At 32.7% G+C, this 22,258-nt stretch overlaps 1 protein-coding gene across 1 annotated transcript; it reads left to right on the top strand.

Annotated features, from left to right (window-relative positions):
* Nucleotides 1–6,529: 6,529 nt before the first annotated feature.
* Nucleotides 6,530–21,548, top strand: LOC131602620 (kinesin-like protein KIN-12D). Its single transcript, XM_058874778.1, has 38 exons — nucleotides 6,530–6,704; nucleotides 6,797–7,400; nucleotides 7,519–7,674; nucleotides 7,763–7,846; nucleotides 8,896–9,015; nucleotides 9,144–9,257; nucleotides 9,343–9,435; nucleotides 9,575–9,735; nucleotides 9,826–9,900; nucleotides 10,012–10,099; nucleotides 10,193–10,251; nucleotides 10,346–10,409; nucleotides 10,490–10,555; nucleotides 10,641–10,814; nucleotides 11,044–11,148; nucleotides 11,235–11,470; nucleotides 11,550–11,619; nucleotides 11,714–11,776; nucleotides 11,857–11,901; nucleotides 11,984–12,063; nucleotides 12,167–12,215; nucleotides 12,391–14,205; nucleotides 14,291–14,704; nucleotides 15,752–17,905; nucleotides 18,292–18,399; nucleotides 18,475–18,596; nucleotides 18,673–18,760; nucleotides 18,847–18,921; nucleotides 19,056–19,298; nucleotides 19,385–19,483; nucleotides 19,730–19,804; nucleotides 19,881–19,939; nucleotides 20,041–20,152; nucleotides 20,249–20,359; nucleotides 20,554–20,724; nucleotides 20,806–20,871; nucleotides 20,959–21,078; nucleotides 21,204–21,548. The coding sequence occupies exons 2-38, from the start codon at nucleotides 6,798–6,800 to the stop codon at nucleotides 21,342–21,344; spliced, it is 8,478 nt and encodes a 2,825-aa protein (XP_058730761.1). The 5' UTR covers nucleotides 6,530–6,704; nucleotide 6,797; the 3' UTR covers nucleotides 21,345–21,548.
* Nucleotides 21,549–22,258: the final 710 nt, after the last annotated feature.

The following is a 22,258-nucleotide window of genomic DNA, read 5'->3' as shown; positions in this document are numbered from 1 at the left end:
AAATCCCACTCTTGGGGCTGATGCGCATATCCTATCCAAGTCAAGATAGTTCCCCAAACCTGCTGTGTAACTCTGCATTGGAAAAACAAATGAAATTACATTTTTATTATAAAAATAAACACAAAAAATATAAAAATAAACAAGATCACATATTTTCATTGATACAATACACACTCTAAAACAAATAAAAAATAGTTAAAAAATAACCAATACCTACAATACAATTCAATTTGAGACGTCCAATGAAATATCATTCGTTTAATTACAGGTTTAGAGGCATGAAAACCTCTCTTAAAATTGTTTTTATTAGGGTAATAAAGTATTTTTTGTGGTAGTTAATTTTTATATATTAAAATAGAAGTAATATTTAACCAATTTTTGAAACACTATATATTTTAAAATTATTGTATATCTAATTTATTTTTAAAATAAATAAATCAGAATTAAGTAATTTATCTATAATATGGTTGAATATTTTATTTTTCCTGAATTATTGCCGAAAAATAATTTCCTAAAATATATGTAAATTTTGAATAAAATATATTTCGGGTTTTTTTAGCCATTTACTATTTTTATCTTTCAAATAAATTGTGATCTAAATATTAATTATAATTAATTATGATATGCCATGTAACCAAGAATATTATTATTTGTAATAAATAAATATAATTAGATAATTTTGTATCTATTAATTTGAAATTAAAATAAATCATGCAAATTCTTATTCCAAGAAGTTAAGTATTTTTTTTTTATTATGTCATAATATGCGATATAATTGTTTCATCAAGTTTATCACATTGTTTTAAATAAATACTATTTCATAAAAAGGATAATAACCAATTTAATGAATCAACTTTTATAGTACCAAACTTATATTGTCAAAAGTGGATAAAAAATAATCTGAGAAACCATGAGAAGTGATATATAACTTAGAATGAATAAATTAATATGCATACAGTCAACAAATAATAACTATAACTATTTTTCTTAGAATGCATAGAGATAGTGGGTTATTGATTCAAATTATAGACATTTTTTAATTTATTTAAAAGTAAAGATATTCAATGATTTATATATAATTAATGAATAATTATATAAATCAAAATTAAAAACAAACAATATAATATACGAATAAATCCTCAATCGAAATTATTTTCTTAAATAAACATAATTTATTTATATATTAAGAGTTAAATTTCAAATAATAATAAATATTACCGATGTGTCCATTTTAACCATCTCCAAATGCTTCAAAACCTTGCTGTTGATAAGACTCCATAAACCAACGATTCGATCGGCCAATCTTCATGTTTCATTTGTGTCGTTAATGTCCTTAACGGAGTTAAATTTTCAACTCATTATCTGGTTAAGAACAACATAGAAGAATAAATTAAAGCATCAAGAAAATGATATCAAATATTAAGGGAAGATAGATGAAACACATATTCTGCCAGCAAAAGAAAGAAGAAAAATTAAATTGAAAAAGCTGCAGAAAAACGATGGGAAGGAAGACGAACAATGGGAAGGAAGGAAGATGGGAAGAGAATGAATTTATAGATGGAGGAAAGGAATTGGAAGAGACTTTGGTTCAAATTCCTGAAGTTTCCAACGCTTGGAAAAACTAAAATTAAGCGTGTTATAAAAGACAACACTTATAATGGGATACATATTCCAATAAAGAGATTTTAATTAATTAGGGTTAAAGGAAATTGAATAGTTTTAGTAGTGTAATTACGTTTAGGGGTATGAAAAATTATCTTAAGTGTATAGAAGGTAGTGCAGGTTTTTTCATATTCCAATACATAAGTTTTGCATTAAATAAACTGTTGGAATGTAATCATGATTAGATGTAAAATGACGCTCAGGGGTATGCAAAACCATGTTTAATTGTTTGTGATTAGGGTAATTAAGGCAATTTGGTGGTAATTCATTTTTATATATTAAAATAGATATATATATAAAACAAATACGGGTCCCGTATCAGAACCCGTGCGAACGCACGGATTTATTACTAGTTTGCAGAAATATTCATTACACGAAGATGAATCCATAAAATAAATCCATAGACTAATTCAACTAACGGTTTGGTTACTTGGCGCAGACTAAAAGTTTCAGAAAGACTATTGCTTAGTCAAGTCTTAAAATATTACTTTCCTACTTTTTAGGAGTAGTGACCAAGAATTCTGTTTTTCTGAACGAGTTATGCACAAGTCTCTTATTTTAATTAAATAAATCCATAAAGTAAGTTGACCTTAATTCTAAACAAAACCACATAACTAATTAGATGAATTGGTTGTTTGGTTTAATGAACATTTTCTATGAACATAGGTAGTTAGTTGTTTGGAAAGTTGCAATGAAGTTTATATTATATTAATTGCAAAGTCAACTTTAATAACATCCTTTGCTTAGACTTTGTTACTTAGTGGCCAATTAAAACATTCAACAAGTTAAGCATAACTTTCTTAGGCGGTGCTCATTTTAATTTTGCTTATTGGAAAAAATTAAGGCATTCAATAATATAAGACGTAGTTTTTCTTCGTGATAACAACTAGACATAGGTTGACACATTCTTTTTAATTAGTTATTTCATAGTTAGGTACTAAATTTCTAGAACTGAACAAAGAATATCAATGCTTATATATATATATATATATATATATATATATATATATATATATATATATATATATATATATATATATATATATATATATATATATATATATATATATATATATATATATATATATATATATATATATATATATATATATATATATATATATATATATATATATATATATATATATATATATATATATATATATATAGTGGCGGAGCCAACAAAACTATAAAGTCCGGGCAAAATTTTAAAGACCGCAATTTCACATTGTATATAATATATAAATAATTATCAATCAAAATAAAAAAGACTCGTCATTTTGTCAACAACAAAAGTGTAGTAAAAGTAAAAGAGATGAAATATAACCTTACAATAGCATGTAAAATAAAATTACGAGACTCGGTGTAACATACTATCAAGTCATTGAACCACATATCGTAGATTTTATTGTGCAATTTATACTGGATAATCTTCTTTGCTGAAAAAGCTCTTTCAATGGATATAGTCGACACCGACAATATCAAATCTTAGTCAATAAATTTGTAAACTAATTTTAGTTTGAAAAAGATTTTTTTTAATTTTAGGGCTAAATAAGTTTTTGGTCGATATAAAATACCAAATATTATTTTTGTCCCTATAAAAACAAATTACATATTTTGGTTCCTACAAAATTATTATCCATGTAGTTTTAGTCCTTATTGTTAATAAGTTCATAATATTTTATTTCTTTTTCATAAACGGAATCAATTTTATTCAAGGAGTTCGTGTCTCTAATTCTCCACTTAATATATATAGAAAGATATATTATATATTTACATAATATTTACTATATTTATATTTATATGATTATGTATACATATAAAATATTGTTTATACTTGATATAATTGACAGTCAAATTGGCAATAATATTTGTAGGGAATAATATATTATTAGAAGATAAAGATAGGCTATATTTTACCATGTTAATATGACCGTAATAAAAAAATCAATAATGGTTATCCAAAAGCAATTAAGTAATAACCGATAACGTTATTTGAAATTGTCTTCTCTAAAATTTAAATGGAAAGCTTGGATCATAAGGAATCAAATTCATCCTCAATATGTAAATATTATCACCAATATCTATTCCTTTAATAAAAAAAATTAAAAAATGCATCGTCAAGTTATAATTGTTCTGGAAGTTTTCTTTTCTATTAGTCATGCATGATGAGTATTACTTGATACGCACTTTCTTTCCTATACAATTATGTACAGTATAAACCATCTTAATGAATAAAAAAAAAAATATATCCTCAGACAATTGTTCAGAAGTATATCTAAGTTTGTTTCATTCCACTGTTACAAATACAACACTAATCAATAAAATGCAGCACTACAATAACTTTTGGGCTAACACCTGAATTTTTCAGATTCAAATAACAAAAATCTACTGCAGCAAACACAAATGACAAATAAGTTAAGTTGCAACATTTTGAAACTTTAAAAGACAGTAATTTGCATTGCAAAATTACCACAATATCAAATGGAATGCCATAAAACCTTCCTGTCAAAAGTTCTATACTATTATAATGATTCAATAGGTAATTAAATTATTAATTTTTTAAATATATTTTTTAATTCATTTTAAATTATTATTCTCTAGATATGATATTTGATAGTGGATATTTTAATAATATTAAATTATGAGTAAACATAATAAATAAGAGATCAATTTGATTATGTCTTTAGTTAAATAAAATTCTATATAAGATCCGTTATATGATAATTAATTGATAATTTTATTATATATTAATTATTAGCTGATTTATTTATTATAAGTTCATAATATTTTATTTCTTTTTCATAAACGGAATCAATTTTATTCAAGGAGTTCGTGTCTCTAATTCTCCACTTAATATATATAGAAAGATATATTATATATTTACATAATATTTACTATATTTATATGATTATGTATACATATAAAATATTGTTTATACTTGATATAATTGACAGTCAAATTGGCAATAATATTTGTAGGGAATAATATATTATTAGAAGATAAAGATAGGCTATATTTTACCATGTTAATATGACCGTAATAAAAAAATCAATAATGGTTATCCAAAAGCAATTAAGTAATAACAGATAAGATAACGTTATTTGAAATTGTCTTCTCTAAAATTTAAATGGAAAGCTTGGATCATAAGGAATCAAATTCATCCTCAATATGTAAATATTATCACCAATATCTATTCCTTTAATAAAAAAAATTAAAAAATGCATCGTCAAGTTATAATTGTTCTGGAAGTTTTCTTTTCTATTAGTCATGCATGATGAGTATTACTTGATACGCACTTTCTTTCCTATACAATTATGTACAGTATAAACCATCTTAATGAATAAAAAAAAAAAATATCCTCAGACAATTGTTCAGAAGTATATCTAAGTTTGTTTCATTCCACTGTTACAAATACAACACTAATCAATAAAATGCAGCACTACAATAACTTTTGGGCTAACACCTGAATTTTTCAGATTCAAATAACAAAAATCTACTGCAGCAAACACAAATGACAAATAAGTTAAGTTGCAACATTTTGAAACTTTAAAAGACAGTAATTTGCATTGCAAAATTACCACAATATCAAATGGAATGCCATAAAACCTTCCTGTCATAAAACATCAACAAACCAAAAATCAAATTTTCCTCTCGAACAACCTTCAATCAAACAATAAACGTGTGCACAAAACTGTCCCAACAATCACGACATCATTCATATGAACCTTCCATTAACAATAATTATAACACTAACCATTATCTTGTAAATTCAAAAATCAACCATCTTTTAGGCAAATATAACATAAATCACAACGCAACAACCACGACGCGCCAACCGCAAGCCGCCTCGACATCCACCTCCAACCCTCACGACACCACCGTCGTTTGCCCTCCATACGGTAATTTCTTCATGTGTTTTAATTATTTGTGTTGTTCTTCTTTTGTTTGTCGACATGATGGGAGGAAAAGAAAGAGGAATCTTAATTTTGATAGAAAGCAGTGTGAAATGGGAGAAGAAATTATTGCTATTTATATAATTGAAATTATCAGAAATCAACATAAATCAATTACCTGGGAAACATAAAGCATTGATGAGCAGCAATTGAAATCGCCTCTTGAAATTCCCATTGATGATGTGAATTTGAAATCAGGGTTTGGGAAAAGGAAAAAATTGAATTGGCACAGAAGATAGGTGTAGTGCTGTGGAAGAGGAAAAATTAACTGGTTGAGGGAGAAAAAGTCTGCTGACTGTATGTATTTCAATATCAATTTCTTTGATATTCCCCGTATCCTTCCATATAAAAAGTAATTATTTTTTTACGTGTATCAAAAATCCCTCTCTATCCTTCCATTAATAAATAAAATAAAAAACTTAAATAATCAATAAACAATTCATTATTTTTTAAATAAAAGATTTCCTTTTTTAGAAAGTTTGTAAAACATGAGAATTGATGTGAGCATGACACTTGTCAAAATTGCCCAAAAACTCATTTTGCTTTATTATTATGTATGATATTGAAAGTTAAATATATATTTTTTCAAAATATTTTTACAAATCTTCTTATTTTCTGTCTTTGGATCTTCTAATTTTCTCATGTAGTAAACTGATTACTGATCTTAAATCCCATAATTCATAAAAAGAAAATATAAAATTAAATCCAGAGATCTCCGAAAAAGCTTAACAGCGTCTAGCCGTTGAAAATTTGAAATTAGTCTTAACTAAGGTCCCACTTTCAAATGACGATAATACCCTTCAAAATTCAAATATCTAAACCGCGATTACTATTGCATGAAACAGCATTTAATTCCACATCAAATCTCAACCGTTCACTTCAAATCCCCTTTTTCGTCACTTCAACTTCAACTCTGCGATTTTCAATTCAAATAAAAAATTTGAAAACACCAACTAAACCCTCACAGAGAGTGTTCGTGTATCTGAACTTCTAACTTTTTATCTATGTTGAACTTTCCGTTCAATCTCAAATCATAACTACTCAAATTCGTCGATTCGGTGTTTTGTTCTTCAATTCCACTTTCAGGTAATTCAAATAAAAAAATTTCAATTCAAAACTCACTATTTTTTTTTTACTTCATTTTTATATTTTTGTGATTTTTTTAATCTGTATGATAGAATGCTGAGGGATTCGAAAATTCCACGCCGGAATCCCGGCAAACAAGAAGTTGAAAATGTGGATCCGTCGGATTCCTGGTCGTCCGGGACAAATCCGAGATGCACCGAAGCTTCCAGGCCTCCATTGAATACGATTCAAGATACTGACGCGAGTTGCGGAAGCAGTAAGTTTGACAAAACTCCATCCAAAACCAACAAGAGGAAAGTAGGACCTGAACTTCGTACTCCTGAAAAGAGCTTGCATTGGAAACACAGGTTCGCGTGGCCTCAGAGAATCGAAACGGTTTCATCTATGATTGATGATAGAAGAGGATCTGGTATTGGAAATGGTACTCCGAAGGTAAATCGTACTGGAAGGGCTTGTTCTGAAAGCAATTCGACGCAGAGCACTCCTACCAAGAGTGTGACTAAGCCTCCTCCTCCTAGCTCGAGTGTTCGAGGTAAAGCTGATGGAAGCTTCGGTGCTCGTTTGGGAAACTATGTTGCATTGTATAAAGGTGTTTCGAGTACATCTTGTACGCCGCCTACGGTTGTTAACACGGTTGAAGTACCTCACTTCGATCTCAAAGAGGATTCTTCATTTTGGATTAATCACAATGTACAGGTATGAGTGAGTGAGTTCACTTTGATTGGTTTATTTTGTAATGTTTTATTAATCGTTAAAATACATTCATTTTGATTTGATGAACTCTGATGTTGGTGGTTCATTTTGTCATGAGTAGGTAATTATTCGTGTTCGTCCTCTCAATAGCATGGAGAGGAGTATGCACAGCTATAACAGATGCCTAAAACAAGAAGGCTCTCAGTCCATTACTTGGATTGGGCAACCGGAAAATCGGTTCACGTTTGATCACGTTGCATGTGAAACAGTAGACCAGGTATGATAATTTTGAGAATGCAGTTTAGTGCACACTTTTTTTTGTGGAAGTTGTTGTTAATTTCTGTCTCCAATTGTTGGTTTTGTAGGATATGGTTTTCAGAATGGCTGGTCTTCCAATGGTTGAGAACTGTCTTTCAGGATACAATAGCTGTATGTTTGCATACGGACAGGTATTATCTAGAACTATGCCATTTTATCATCTTGAAATATTTATGTACATCAAATTTGAATCGATATCGATTATTACTGCTCATACAAAGTCTCCACCGATTATGTCTATAATAGTTATGTAAAGTATGTACTGGAATAAAAACATTTCTTTGTAATCAAAAATTCCCTTCATAGCGTAGCCCGATTTTTGTAATCAAATATGACGGGCTACATTAACATTGTACAAACTGTGCTCCTATACCACGGGTACATTAACACAGGATGCATTACATTACGTGTTGATACATGCACAATAATATTTTAGGCAACACAGTAAATACATAATAATTGCAATTCCGAAATTTCATATTCAGACATTACCTCAACATTTCTTCAGAAAATTATTTAGAAGCGAGTGAGTTTGGACTTTAGCATAAAAATGTAACAAACATATTCACTGCATCTGAAAATATGGTATCAAGCTGACCTATATTTCCACACAAACTTACATTTAATGTACAGTATAACACACCTATGCATTAAAATGAACTCGGGCAAAGAAATGAAAGATGTGGTTAAACATTGACTGAGCTAGAAAAGGGAAGTTATTTTAGTTGATGTTGACATCTAAATACAAATTAGAAGATGGAAAGAGTCAGAAAGTCTCTGTCAGAGAAACTAAAGAGTTGTATGTCCAGATCAAAGAGTTCATGCCACATTGATGAAACTTCTCAAGTCATAACTTAAATTGTCCCAGCTGTTATCGAATTATTCAACTTACTATTAAATGCCTAAATACAGTACTTTTAAGTATCAGTGAAGCATCCAAAATATTGATATCAAATACTAGACAGTACAGATACTTGAAGGGAATACAAGTACTGGTGCTCCATATCATGAAGTTGGTCAGTATATAGTTTTGTACTATCTTTTGAGATATTGTATGCTCTGGTGAAGGGTAGCTTAATTAGAAATGGAAGTGAGTGGCAGCACTTTGATTATGATAGGCAACTAAATTACTCATTTATTGTAAGTTGTAACATGATTAATGCATTGCTCAATTTTGTAGACAGGAAGTGGGAAAACATATACAATGCTTGGTGAAATTGAAGATTTAGATGTGAAGCCCAGTCCTCATCGTGGAATGACTCCTCGTATATTTGAGTTTTTGTTTGCCAGGATTCAAGCTGTAAATTTCTGACTTGTTGGCTTCTTCATCTTTATATGTATACTGAGAAGTCAAATTTTTGATCAGTATAGAATATTAATTATATATCTGTTTTTATTTTTTACTGTCTTATCTCAATTAATTTCCAGGAAGAGGAAAGCAGAAGAGATGAGAACTTAAAATACAATTGCAAATGTTCCTTCTTGGAGATTTACAATGAACAAATTACAGATCTACTTGATCCCTCGTCTACCAATTTGCTTGTAAGTACAGTTCTTCCCTTATCAGATGACAGTCAATTTGTCAAAGCATGTTTAATTAATTCTCACTACTCGTCGTTCTTGATAGCTGCGGGAGGATGTCAAGAAGGGTGTTTATGTTGAAAATCTTTCCGAGTTTGAGGCTCAAAGTGTGAGTGACATTATAAGGCTTCTAATTCAGGTACTTGTTTCTTAGACTATCTTGTTCATTTTGAGGAATCCTCAAACATATTCCTCTGTCCATGTTATTTATATGCATGATGACATAGATTTGCATTCTCAAGTACTCTCTTCCATTAAGCTGAGTTTCTGACTTGTAGGGATCGGCAAATAGAAAAGTTGCAGCTACAAACATGAATAGAGAAAGCAGTAGGTCCCACTCTGTTTTTACATGTGTAATCGAGAGTACTTGGGAAAAGGATTCTACTACTAATTACCGTTTTGCAAGATTAAACCTGGTTGATCTAGCTGGTTCAGAAAGGTATGACATTATCCTCTAGATTGATTTAGCCAAATGTAGCTTGAGATATGTATGCACATTTACTTACCAAATTATTATCATTTATGATAGACAAAAAACTTCTGGTGCTGAGGGTGAGCGCTTAAAGGAAGCGGCTAGCATCAATAAGTCCTTATCTACCTTGGGGTATACTTTTACCATAATAGATATATGTTTTGATTTTGTGAGTATGGGAATAGTTTTGTCTTATTTGTGCTTTCTCATTATGCAACTGATATTTTCTGATCTTGCTTGCAGTCATGTCATTATGATACTAGTGGATGTTGCAAATGGGAAGCAGAGGCATATCCCTTACAGAGACTCCAGGCTAACGTTTCTTCTTCAGGTTGATTATTTATTGGCTTCCTTTGACATTTTGATTCTCATGAATCATGATGAGTTTTATTTTATTCATCACTATTTTTGGCATCAAATGCAGGATTCTCTTGGTGGAAACTCGAAAACAATGATTATTGCCAATGTCAGCCCTTCTATCTGGTTTGTTCATTAATCTGTATCTACGTTTCTTTCATAGAAATTCTTAAATTTTCCATACAAGTCTAATAGAGTTTTACTATTTTCACTTTTGTAGCTGTGCTGCTGAAACTCTGAATACCCTTAAATTTGCTCAGAGAGCAAAATTGATTCAAAATAATGTGAGTGTCATTCTTTGATAGTCTGAATTGTTTCCAAGGAAGATATGGTCAGCCAATTTAAGTTTTGTATGTTGTTGCAGGCTGTGGTGAATGAAGATTCTAGTGGGGATGTAATTGCTTTAAAACATCAAATTCGGCTTTTGAAGGTAGTATAAGTTATTTTATGTAGGGAGTGCAATATTTGTGTGTCATAGTGGACACTTAAACTCAGACGAGGAACTTTTGTTGCAGGAGGAGATTTCTATGCTCAAACGGTGCCAGAGTGTTTCCAGGTCATTGTCATTCAGAGATATAAAACAATCAGTAGAAGACTACTCCTTGGAAAATGAAGCTGACATGGCTCAACAACATGATGATGATATGTTTGATTATGAATCCAAGGGCACCAGAATGTCTCACAAACAGGTATACTTGACTAGACTTATGAATTGCAACATATTGTAACTGCGAACCACCCGTCATAATTTCTATGGCGAAGGTTACATCTGTGTCTTACCCTCCTGAGATGCCATGATGGTGGAAGTCTTGTGCTTTTTAGTTTTTGACTAACATCTACTGCTAGTCTACTACATCTGTGTCATAATTGCTGTTGCACCATAATTTATTTATATTTTCAAAATTGTTTGTGGCTCAGTTTGAGTCACTGCAGACAACTCTTGCTGGTGCTTTAAGAAGGGAGCAAATAGCAGAAACTTCTATTAGGCAACTAGAAGCAGAAGTTGAACTATTGAACTCTTTGGTATTTCCTCTATTAGATCCTCTTGTTCTTGCAGTTTTATATTTCAACCGCCTCTTCACATTTTATCTGTAACCCGTTGTGCTCAGGTTCATCAAAGAGAGGAGGAAACTATGAGTTGCAAAATGATGCTTAGGTTTCGTGAAGATAAAATACGTCGATTGGAATCTCGAGTTCTTGGCTCTATTACTGCAGATCAATTTTTGCAGGAAGATAACAAAGCACTTTCTGATGAGATTCAGTTACTTCAGGGCAAAATTGATCAAAATCCTGAAGTTACACGATTTGCTAAGGAGAATATCAGGCTTCAAGAACAGCTTAGAAGGTTATACATCTTCTTTTCCCAATACTATTGAGTGTTAAATGTTCTCTCTATTTAGACTTCCTTACTATGACTACCTCAGATATGAAGAGTTCTATGAAGAAGGGGAGAGAGAGATTTTATTAAGTGAAGTATCTTCTTTAAGGGAACAGGTACACATGTTTCTATTTTATCGAATAGAGAAATAGTTTCCTTTCTAGATTCCTTGTTTTGAAGCTTACAGTATCGAAAACCATTGTTGTGCAGTTGCTTCAGTTTCTTGGAGGAAAATCTGTTCAGGGTGATTCAAGTTATGACACTCAACCTCAGGTCAGTTATGATCACCTGATGCAGTTCATAGTTTCCATCCGTAGAACATTTTTAACAGTTTCAAATTACCATTGATACAGAAAACTCAGTGTTGCAGCAAACAAAATGACTCCATTGATGTAGAGGTTTGTTCCTGCCTGTATAATAAATCCAACTTTTTTCCTATTCAAAATATAGACTTATAACCTTACTGTTTATGGATTGTAGCTACGAAATGCTCTGGATAAGTTAGAGGAGTACAGGCACAACTTAAATTGTTGCTTAGAGGAGAATGCAAGACTCAGTAGGTATGTTTTGTTCTTTGGGTTCTTTCGATTGTATAAAAACAGATTGAAGTTCTCAATTTTGGGGGAAGAATGCTAACTATTTTTACATTGCATATGTATGCAGGGAATTAGACTCTTTGCAGTCAATGTTCAACAACAAAAATGCCACAAAGGTACTCGTAATATTCTGAGATAACTGCTCTTGGTTTTATTCCTTTCTGTACTCTAATATTCATAGACATTTTGTTCTTTAATTTATTGGGAATTGTTGTTTTTTTACTCATTATTATGAACGGTAGTTCGATGTTATGTGAAATAACAAATCTTGTCATCATTATTATTTTTCAGGTTTCTCCACCTAAGATGTCGGTTAAGCATGAACCTCAACTGTTAAAAGAGACCGATGATATCTTGGATTTGCACCTGGAGTTAGATGTAATAAAGATAATTCTGAAGGAAGAGAGGACTTCCCGAGGTATATTGGAGGAGGAAGCAACACGCTTAAATCATGAAATTGTAATGGAAAGAGACAAGCTTTTGCAGGCAAACAAACAATTAGAAGATACAGATAATGAACTGAAAGTTGCTAAGTCTGTAATCGAAGCTCTTGAATCACAACAAATTTTATCAATCAAAGAGATAGAAGACATGCAAAACAAGAACAACAGTTCTCTGGATCTTGTGAGGAAACAAGAGCGGGAGATCACTTCCTTAAAGAATCAATTTGCACCTAAAGGTTTAAGAGACAGTTTATCTTCAAATCATCCAAAGGTTGATAACGAGTCCCCCTTACAAGTAAGGTTCAGAAGGATGCATGATTCTCTTGAAAAAGCCAAGCAACTGAACATGTTTTACCAAAGTGATCGTGCACTCCAGATATCGAATGAGGAAGAGATGGACGAAGTCCGTCGGCAGGCTGAGGCTGAAACTGCCGAGGTAATTGTCTGTATGCAAGAAGAGCTTGCCCAGCTACAACATCAAGTAAATGATAGCCATCAGAAGGAAATTGAAATGAAGGAGAGTATACTGCATTTAGAAACTGAATTGAAGGATGTGCAAGAAAAATTGCTTACTACTGTTGATGATAACCAAAGTTTTAGTGAAGAGCTTTGGCAGAGAGATAATGAACTCAAATCACTTGTTGAAGAATGGGAATTGTTAACCTCTGAGATTGAAGAGATTCTTGGTGATGGATGTCAGGCACTAGATGATGCCTCTGATGAACTGGGGCATATAAGCAATTCACTTCCACAGAAAAGGATATGGATTTCTGAACAAGTTAGCATGATGGTTAGAAAAATCTCTGAGAAGGAATTGCTGATTGACGAGCTCGGAAGATGTTTGGAAGATGCATGCAATAAAAGAAGTGATATGGAGTGTATGCTGAAGTCCTTACGAAGTGCAACACTGGTGATTACTGAAGCCCACCAGAAGGAGTCAGCTGAACTAGAAAAAGAAATTCTCCTTCTGACATCACAAGTGAGTGAAAGAACAACTGCTCTGAAACAGATGGAGGAGCAGTTGATATTGGCTGAAGACCAAATCCGAAGAACATCAACTTGTGCAACAGTGGCTTTTGTACTTGTGAATAGACTGTCAGATGTGAATGATGGTTATCTTGTTGATCTAAAGCACAAGGATAATCTGCTTGTTGAACTAGAAAAAGAAATTCTCCTTCTGACATCACAAGTGAGTAAAAGAACGTCTACTCTGAAACAGATGGAGGAGCAGTTGATATTGGCTGGAGACCAAATCCGAAAAACATCAAGTTGTGCAACAGCGGCTTTTGTAGTTGTGAATAGATTGTCAGAGGTGAACGATGGTTATCTTGTTGATCTAAAGCACAAGGATAATCTGATTAATGAACTAGCAGAAATTAATGACAAGAAGGACGCCGTTGTAATTGATCAATCCACTTCCCTTGAACAAGCAAAGAGGCAGATAGCTGAGTTACAGGAAAAATGTGACAACTTATGGCAGAAGCTGTCTGAGGAGAAAGAACACTCTTTTGCTTTGGAACATAAACTTGAAGATATTGAAAAGAGTGTCATTTCAGAGACTAGGGAGCAACTAGTAACATTACAAGATGGCGTCTCCTCAATCATGTCATCTATGGCCTCTTTTGCAGATAATTCCAACTGTCTTGAGAATGGTGGATCAAGGGTAAGCTAATGCTATATTTTGATAGATTAAAATGCCATTGCCACATTTATTTTACTCATAGGTATAGTCTATGTTGTTGTCGCAGACAAGTTCTGAAACAAATCATCAAGCAGCTGAGATGGCTGACTTATCCTTTAAATTGGCCAAACCTGGATATGACAAGAAAGACAGTAAAGCAAGAAAAGTTTCCAAGGATGCATGTGAAAGAGATGTTACCATTTCTCTGTTGAGAAAAGAAATAGAATGTGCTCTTGAAAGCTTAAAAGAAGTTCAAGATGAGATAGCTAAATTACATGAAGAGAAAAAAGAGATGTCAATATATGAAAAGCAAAGTCGGGAAAGTATCAAGTGTCTCACAACTCAGATACTTGCCCTGCAAGCAGCTATGGGACACTTTGAAGAGCAATCCGAAGTTAAGGTCGAAGTACTCAGTTACAAACTCAGGAACCTGGAGAAAACTCTAAAAGAAGCTATGTCCTATTGGAATGAAACGAAAGAGGTAACCCTTTTGCTATTAAATTAATTCATGGAATTTTGATTTGATCCTCACTCAACACTACAAATCTACGAAGCACGGACACCTCAAAGAGTAGGCGTGTCGCAGTGACCGACGCGTGTATGACACCATACAACATGTGTCGGGAAAATCACAAGTGTCACCAGAAAAATGTTTTTTTTCTTTGATTCAACATTCTTAGAATCGGTGTCCGAACTCGTATGACACTCATACAACACGAGTTGGACAATCCAGACAAATGTTTCATAAAAATAGTTTTTTTTCTTTACTTCAACGCACCTAATACATTTCTTGAACAAATCTCACACATTTAAAAGAGTTAAACATGTGTTGAAGTAATGTTATCAATGAAGAATTAAAGACATTAATTTTGATTAGAATATTTTTAACTCTTTAAATAATAGATGGATAAATAAAACTCAAATATTATCATATATGTAGCAGTAGCGGTGTCGTTGTACTCGGGGTTTTAAAAAACAATAGCGGTCGCGTAAAGGTTTTTGCAATTTCGGTCGGCACAGGTGGAATTGCGGTCGTCGCGTTGTGAACTAACTATAATTTGTTCTTTAATATAAAAAACGGTGATAACGTATCGGTATCGGCACTTGCAGAAACCGTTTTATCGCGGCCTTTTTCGTGGTCGTGGACCGTTATTTAAAACCCTGGGTGTACTATATTTTTTACATTATCGGTGTTGGAGTGTCCGTGTCGTGTCCTGGTGTTCGTGTTAGAATACCTGCTTCATAGCTACAAACTGAATTGCAAGGCCAGGGTCAGGGATGCCTCCCACATTTGAACACTTTTTTAGGCATCACATCCCTCTCTGAACTAATGTTTGGTGTGAACAGTCTCTTCCTATTTTTGTTCACTTCCATTCTATAATAATGAAAATTTTCTGTACACTTTATTACCTTACGCATATTGAATTGCTTTTCTTGTTGTCATGCATTTTCCTGCTTAATGCTGATAGACACTTTAATGCTGAACGAATTCAGCGATTTCATATACATTTCACATTTTTCTTTGCAGTTGCTTGAACTAGAAGTTGGGGAGGCAAAGATCGTTCAAGTTCAAAAAGCTGAAGAAACATACTGTATTCTTGCTAAATTTGAAGAAGCCCAAGAGACAATGAAAGAAGCAGATATTATGATCAATGAATTAGTGATAGCTAATCAGTCAATGAAGATTGATATAGACAAACTGAGAGAAAGAGAAATCACATTGCTCAGTGAGAAAGATGTATTATTCAACAAGGTTGAGAGCTTACACACCGTTGTCGATTTGAAGAATCAGGAGATAGAAGACCTTGTTGAATCAAATCTTATAGACACAAGGAAGTTAGTCATGGAGGTGGATGATGTCATTAAAGAGGTCCAGTTGGCGATGAAGGAAAACTTTACCTCTTTAGCTTGTGATATTGAATGCTTAAAGTCTCAATTTATATGTTCCACTAAGTCGATACAACCATGGCTCGAGAAGATCTGGTCTGAGATAGTTAATAAAGATTGTGCTATGTCTGTACTACATCTCTGTCACATGAGTGTTCTTCTGGAAACAGTAACCGGAATGCATGCAGAAAATGGCTTGCTTTCACATGGCTTGTGTGAATCAAACTCTGCCATAAGTGATTTGAAGGAACACAATTTTAGAACAAGGGAAGAATTAGAAATGTGCAGAATCTTGAAAGGGAAACTGCTTGCTGATATCCAGAATAGTTTTGATCGCATCACTAGGAAAGAAGTGGAAGCTGGAGAGATCACCGTCAAGCTAAACATTTTTGCTAAAAACTTATCAGATCTACAGCTTCAGGAGGAGATGATGCTGCAAAGGTCTAATGAAATGGGGTCCCAACTTGCTATTTTGATGAGGGAATTGGATCTGAGTAATTCTGATCTTGTGGTATCCCTTTTAGATCAAGAGAAACTACTGAAGCAGAGAGTAGAAGCCACTGAGTCTCAAGCTGAATTTCTTATGGCAGATTGGTACGCCAAAGACTTTGAGTTACTCATCCGTTCTTCTGAATTCAGCAACGTGGCCTGTAATATATCTGATATGGAGGAGCACTTTGTCAAGTACTCTACAATAATTGAACAGTTGAAGACAGAAACGATATTTTTCCGGGTAGAAACTGAGTTAGCAGAACAAATTTTGATGGATAAGGAAGTTGAAGTTTCCCTTCTAAAACGAGAAGTTCAGCAGGAAAAAGTAGAAAAGGAAAACTTATTGATGGAATTGAAGCAAAACATCTTAAGGATTACCAAGATGGGTGAAGCAAGCAAGGCACTTGAACAAAATATTGAGCATCTGAAGGATGTTAGTTGCTCTAATATTGCATTGAAGGATGAACTTGTTGAAGTTAAGGAGTCAGAGATAAGACTTTTGAATAAGATTCAAGATCTTGAGGTTTATTATGATAGAGCAATTGGTGATGTCATAGAAAAGACCGTGGCTTCTGAATTTGCTTCCCATCATATTTTGTTTCTTGAAGATCAAATCAGAGAGTTACAGAGCATAAGCGACATATTGGAAAGTTCATGTTGCAAACTTAAGAATGAGCTGCACCTAAGGGATTCAGAGATAGAAAGAATACAAAGTTTGTTGCAACTTGAGTTATCTAGAAAGGAAGATGTAATAAAAGGGTTGTTGTACGATCTGAGCTTACTGCAGGAATCTGCATCTATCAGCAAAGACCAAAAGGATGAGATGGAGGAAATGATGGCCACAATGGAAGATTTTGAATCCGAGCTTACAGTTAAATCTGGCGAGCTTGCTTCTGTAGCTGCAAAATGTCAGTTGCTTGAAACTCAGTTAATGGATAAATCAAACAGAGTTACAGCTCTTGAGTTGGACCTCTCAAAAGAGTGTGAGATTGTAAAGTTGCAAGTCAGTGAAATTCATGAACTTAGAACTCATATTAAAGATGCCTTGGTGGCAAGAAAACTGGCAGAGGAAGAGCTAAAAGAAAGAAAGAACATAACAGAGAGTTTGGAGAATGAAATCTTGGAAATGAGCAATGTTCTTGGCCAAATGAATGATTCAATGAAAAACCTAAGTGTTGATAGGGATGCCCTAACTATTCAGAGGGATCAACTTCAGGGTCAGGTGATTTTACTCAAAGAAAGGTTTGAAAAAGCTGCAGCACAAGCTGAAGCTAATGAAGGGATTGCACAAGATGCTCAAAAGGTAACACTTTAATTGATTAATCATGCAGCATGTTTTCCATTAATGTCAATTTTCACTGTAAAATGAAACAGTAAGCCATATCTCGGTGGGATTTGTGCTTTGCAAAGTTTGAAAGAGATAGACAATAATTTAGATAGGAAATTTGAAAGAGCAAGAGTTGAGAATTCCAAAGAGATTGATGTACCAAAGCAAGAATAATTGACTGCAATGATGACAACTTAACTCTAATTATTTGACCTTTGAAATTTATAGTTTTAATGATCACCATTGATTTTCTTTTGCTCTAGGGAGGTTAGAGCAAAAGAAACTCAGTGGTCAGAAAAAAAATGATCTACTAGCTGAATGAATGTTTTTATTTGTGACTGAATTTCTTTAAGCAATTTCAGATGGCTGAAGCAAGAAAAGTTTATGCGGAAGACAAGGAAGCAGAGGTTGAACTTCTTGAGAGATCTGTTGAAGAGCTGGAAAGTACCATAAATGTACTAGAAGAAAATGTAAGTAATTTTTGGTAATTTAGGACCGAAAGCTTGTTCACCTGCATTGAAATAATGTTCAATTATTTTGGTCAGGTTGACTTCATTAAAGGAGAAGCTGAACGACAACGGCTGCAAAGAGAAGAACTAGAAACAGAGCTATGTGCATTAAAAGAGCAGATGCAAAATCTACGAAATGCTGATGATGATACAAAAAGGTTTAGGCCGATTACTCTATATAATAGGCATGCAAATCTGCTGGGCTGGTCTTTAACAACTATTTATTTCCTGTAGATTTCTGGATGGAAAAGAGAAAAGCCTTGAAGAAGCCCAAAATCACATACAGGTTCTGAAGAGTGATATTGCAGGAAAAGATGCAGAGGTAGGATTTTTCGGATAATGCGAGTTACATATTTTTTGTATTGAAGCTTCTTCTAACATTATTGTTTCTGTGTTGGTTTCTGATAGGTTGCACAAATGAAAGCTCATATTTCAGAGCTTAATTTGCATGCTGAAGCACAGGCTATGGAGTACAAGCAGAAAGTAATTTTAGTTATTACATCAAATAATTTGTCTTGGTTGTCATATTGGATATAATATAAAATAAAGCTTAGCAGTACCATTGGTAATTTTCTGTACATTTTTATAATGTGAAATGTATCATTATTCTAAATCAGTTCAAAGCATTGGAAGCGATGGTCGAGCAAGTCAAACCTGAGGGCATTTCCACGCAATCCACCAATGCTCTGTCAAACAAGTCTGAGAAGAATGCGACCAAGTCTCGAGGTTCTGGTTCTCCTTTCAAATGTATTGGCTTGGGATTGGCACAACAGGTAAAACATGAAAAGGTTGAAGAGCTGTCTGCTGCAAAACTGCACATTGAGGAACTAGAATCTCAGGCAGCATGTCGACAGAAAGAGGTTGGGTTTTCTCCTTAACTGAATGTTCTACGATCATTGGGTTTTGCTTATTAGCTTTAATTTGTTTTTTCCTTTTCCTTGTCCAGATATTTGCACTGAATGCCAGATTAGCTACTGCGGAGAGCATGACCCATGATGTAATTCGGGACTTACTTGGAGTGAAGTTGGATATGACTTCTTATGTGGTAAAGCCTTCTTCTTTGAGTGGTTTTTCTTGGATTTCCTTTCTCTATTATGTATCATGTTTGTGATACATATCGGAAAATAAAATTGTTATCAGGCAAAATCATTATTTTGAGATGAAGTCATGTTTGTAATTTATAGTAATGGGAATAGGAGACGATAAAAATGAGAAAACAAGTTTTAAATAAAAGAACAGTTAGAGTTCTACTTCCCAATGAGGCTCATCTAATATAATATTGTTAATGTAGTCACTACTGGATAATCATCAAGTTCAGAAGATTGCAGAGAAAGCTCAATTTCATACTCTAGAACCTCAAGAGAAGGTAGTCCAACTTTTCTACTAGATTTCCTTGTTATCATGTTGAAACTTAGTTAAAGTGAATTGCTTGTTGCTTTCAGGAACAAGAGGTTACTAAACTAAAGAGACAGCTTAATGAATTTATTGAAGAGAGGAACGGGTAATTACATTTCAGATATTTTAAATTGAGAAGAGAATCTCATGTTAAACTACGGTTACCTTTTCTTTCTTATACACTTGTTTGATTCTCAAACTTATCAGATGGTTAGATGATATCAATAGAAAACAAGCTGAGTTAGTAGCTGCACAGGATGCATTGGAAAACCTTCGGCAGCGACACCTGCCACTAAAAAACGAAAATGAATTGTTGAGGGTAGAAGTTTAAAGCTAATTTTGTCTGTTTTTTTTTGGATGTACTCATTCTCTTTTATATCTAATGGGCTAATGTTGCTTAACTCGTCTTGAGCAGATGGAAAATGCAAGTAAGATGAGTAAGGTAATGGAACTGGAGGAAGAAATCAAGAAGCTGTCGGGTCAGCAAAATCTTCAGCAGCGTATTCATCATCATGCTAAAATTAAGGTAAGATTATCTTGCGTTTCCATTATTTTTTCAGGCGCTAAGTTCAATATGCTGACAAATTATTTAATTAAAAAAATAGAAGGGGAAAAGTTCATTTAAAGCCAAAAATATTATAACTTGGCAAGGCATCTTTACTTTAATAATTATATATCTTTGAATTTGATCATGAGATTGGTGGTGTAATAATGTTACAGGAGGAAAACAACACATTAAAGATGCAGAATGAACAACTCAGCGCAAAGTTACGCAGGTCAAATCACTTCATGTCACGTGTCCAAGAAGACATTGCTCGCCTTCGTGCTTCTACAGGGTCGAAACAATATATTGATTTTGATCAGGAGCAACGTCTGAGAAAAATGGTGAAGGTCAGTTTTCAAATTAGTATGCTGTACTCCAAATTGCTAAAAAAAATGCATATTTAAATATCAAGTGAATAAATGCCACAGGAGACTGAGGAAGAGAAAATACAATTAGCACAACAATTACTGAGATTGTCTACTAATGTTCTAAAGGTAAGTGATAATGATTAGTAGTTCTTAGCAGATACTGATTAAAATGATTGTCTACTAATGTGAAAATGATTATGCTTTTACATTCAGGCTGCTGGAATAGCAAAACCAGTGTCAGAAGTGAATCCTACTGTTGCTGAAGAGGCCCTAGACAAGCTCAAGAATAGGATAACTTCCCTGGAAATGGAACAAGAAGATTTGAAGTTTAAGGTATGGATGTAATAGATTCTGTCTATACAGGATATACAAATATACCAGTAGACTAAATTCCAATGCGAGCTATCAATGATAAATTTTAAATAAAAAATAACTAAAGTCGATTCTTGCTAATACAGAATAAAATTATGAAAGAAAAGATTCGACTATCTGAACTCATGCCACAAGCTTCTCCTTTGAGCTCAAGATCTGAAGAGAATCGAAAAACTCCACCAAAGGCCAACAAAGCTTCATTTCTTTCCAGTTTTGATCGATACTGAAGTTAGTTTTCAGATAATTATTTGTTTCATTATGCTATGTTTTAGCTATTCACGCTTATTCTTTGATTAACATGTAAAAAGAAACTAACATGTACATGTACTATGTACAGTGTTTTTTTGGAACGGTGATATGTACAGTTAAATTAATGAGAAATTGATATTGTTAATATATAGAAGAGTTCTGTGGTACTTTGGGAATGTAAAGTCGATGTGTTAAACAATATATTTATCTAATATATTATTATAAAATCAAATTAAAATGTTGATATAATAATTAAGAAAATATTATATTATTATTTAGAAATATCCACCTAAATTGTCAAACTTAAAATGGTGAATTGGTGATCATAAATTATTGGTGATGTATAATTTGTCAAAAATAAAATATTGATACCAATTATTTACTTAGTATAATAGTAATATTTCTGCTAGTATGAATATCCCCTTGGATTCATGTAAATACACACTAATTTCACTTTGAAAGACATATGTGTTACCATTTTACTTTCTTATTCATTTTATCTTAGTTTGATTAGTAACTAACTAATATCATCATATTAGTTCATAAATTATTGGTGATGTATAATTTGTCAAAAATAAAATATTGATACCAATTATTTACTTAGTATAATAGTAATATTTCTGCTAGTATAAATATCTTAGTTTGATTAGTAACTAACTAATATCATCATATTAGTTCATAAATATTAATTAAGTTAGATTCACATATCCAGCTTTTTTTCAACACGTTATCAAAATGAATGTTTCTATCAGGAGTTTTTACTACACTAGGTATATATTCAATAATTACTTCTTTAATTTTATTACTTTTTTATTTATTTGAGCTGGTTATAGAAAATTGACAACCAGTCAAGTGATTTATAACTAGAGTGACTATCATCGTTATTATTAGT

Source organism: Vicia villosa, linkage group LG5 (assembly GCF_029867415.1).
Source record: "Vicia villosa cultivar HV-30 ecotype Madison, WI linkage group LG5, Vvil1.0, whole genome shotgun sequence".
Lineage (NCBI taxonomy): Eukaryota > Viridiplantae > Streptophyta > Magnoliopsida > Fabales > Fabaceae > Vicia > Vicia villosa.
Note: the sequence above shows the minus strand (reverse complement) of the source record. Positions and strands in the feature narration are given on the sequence as shown.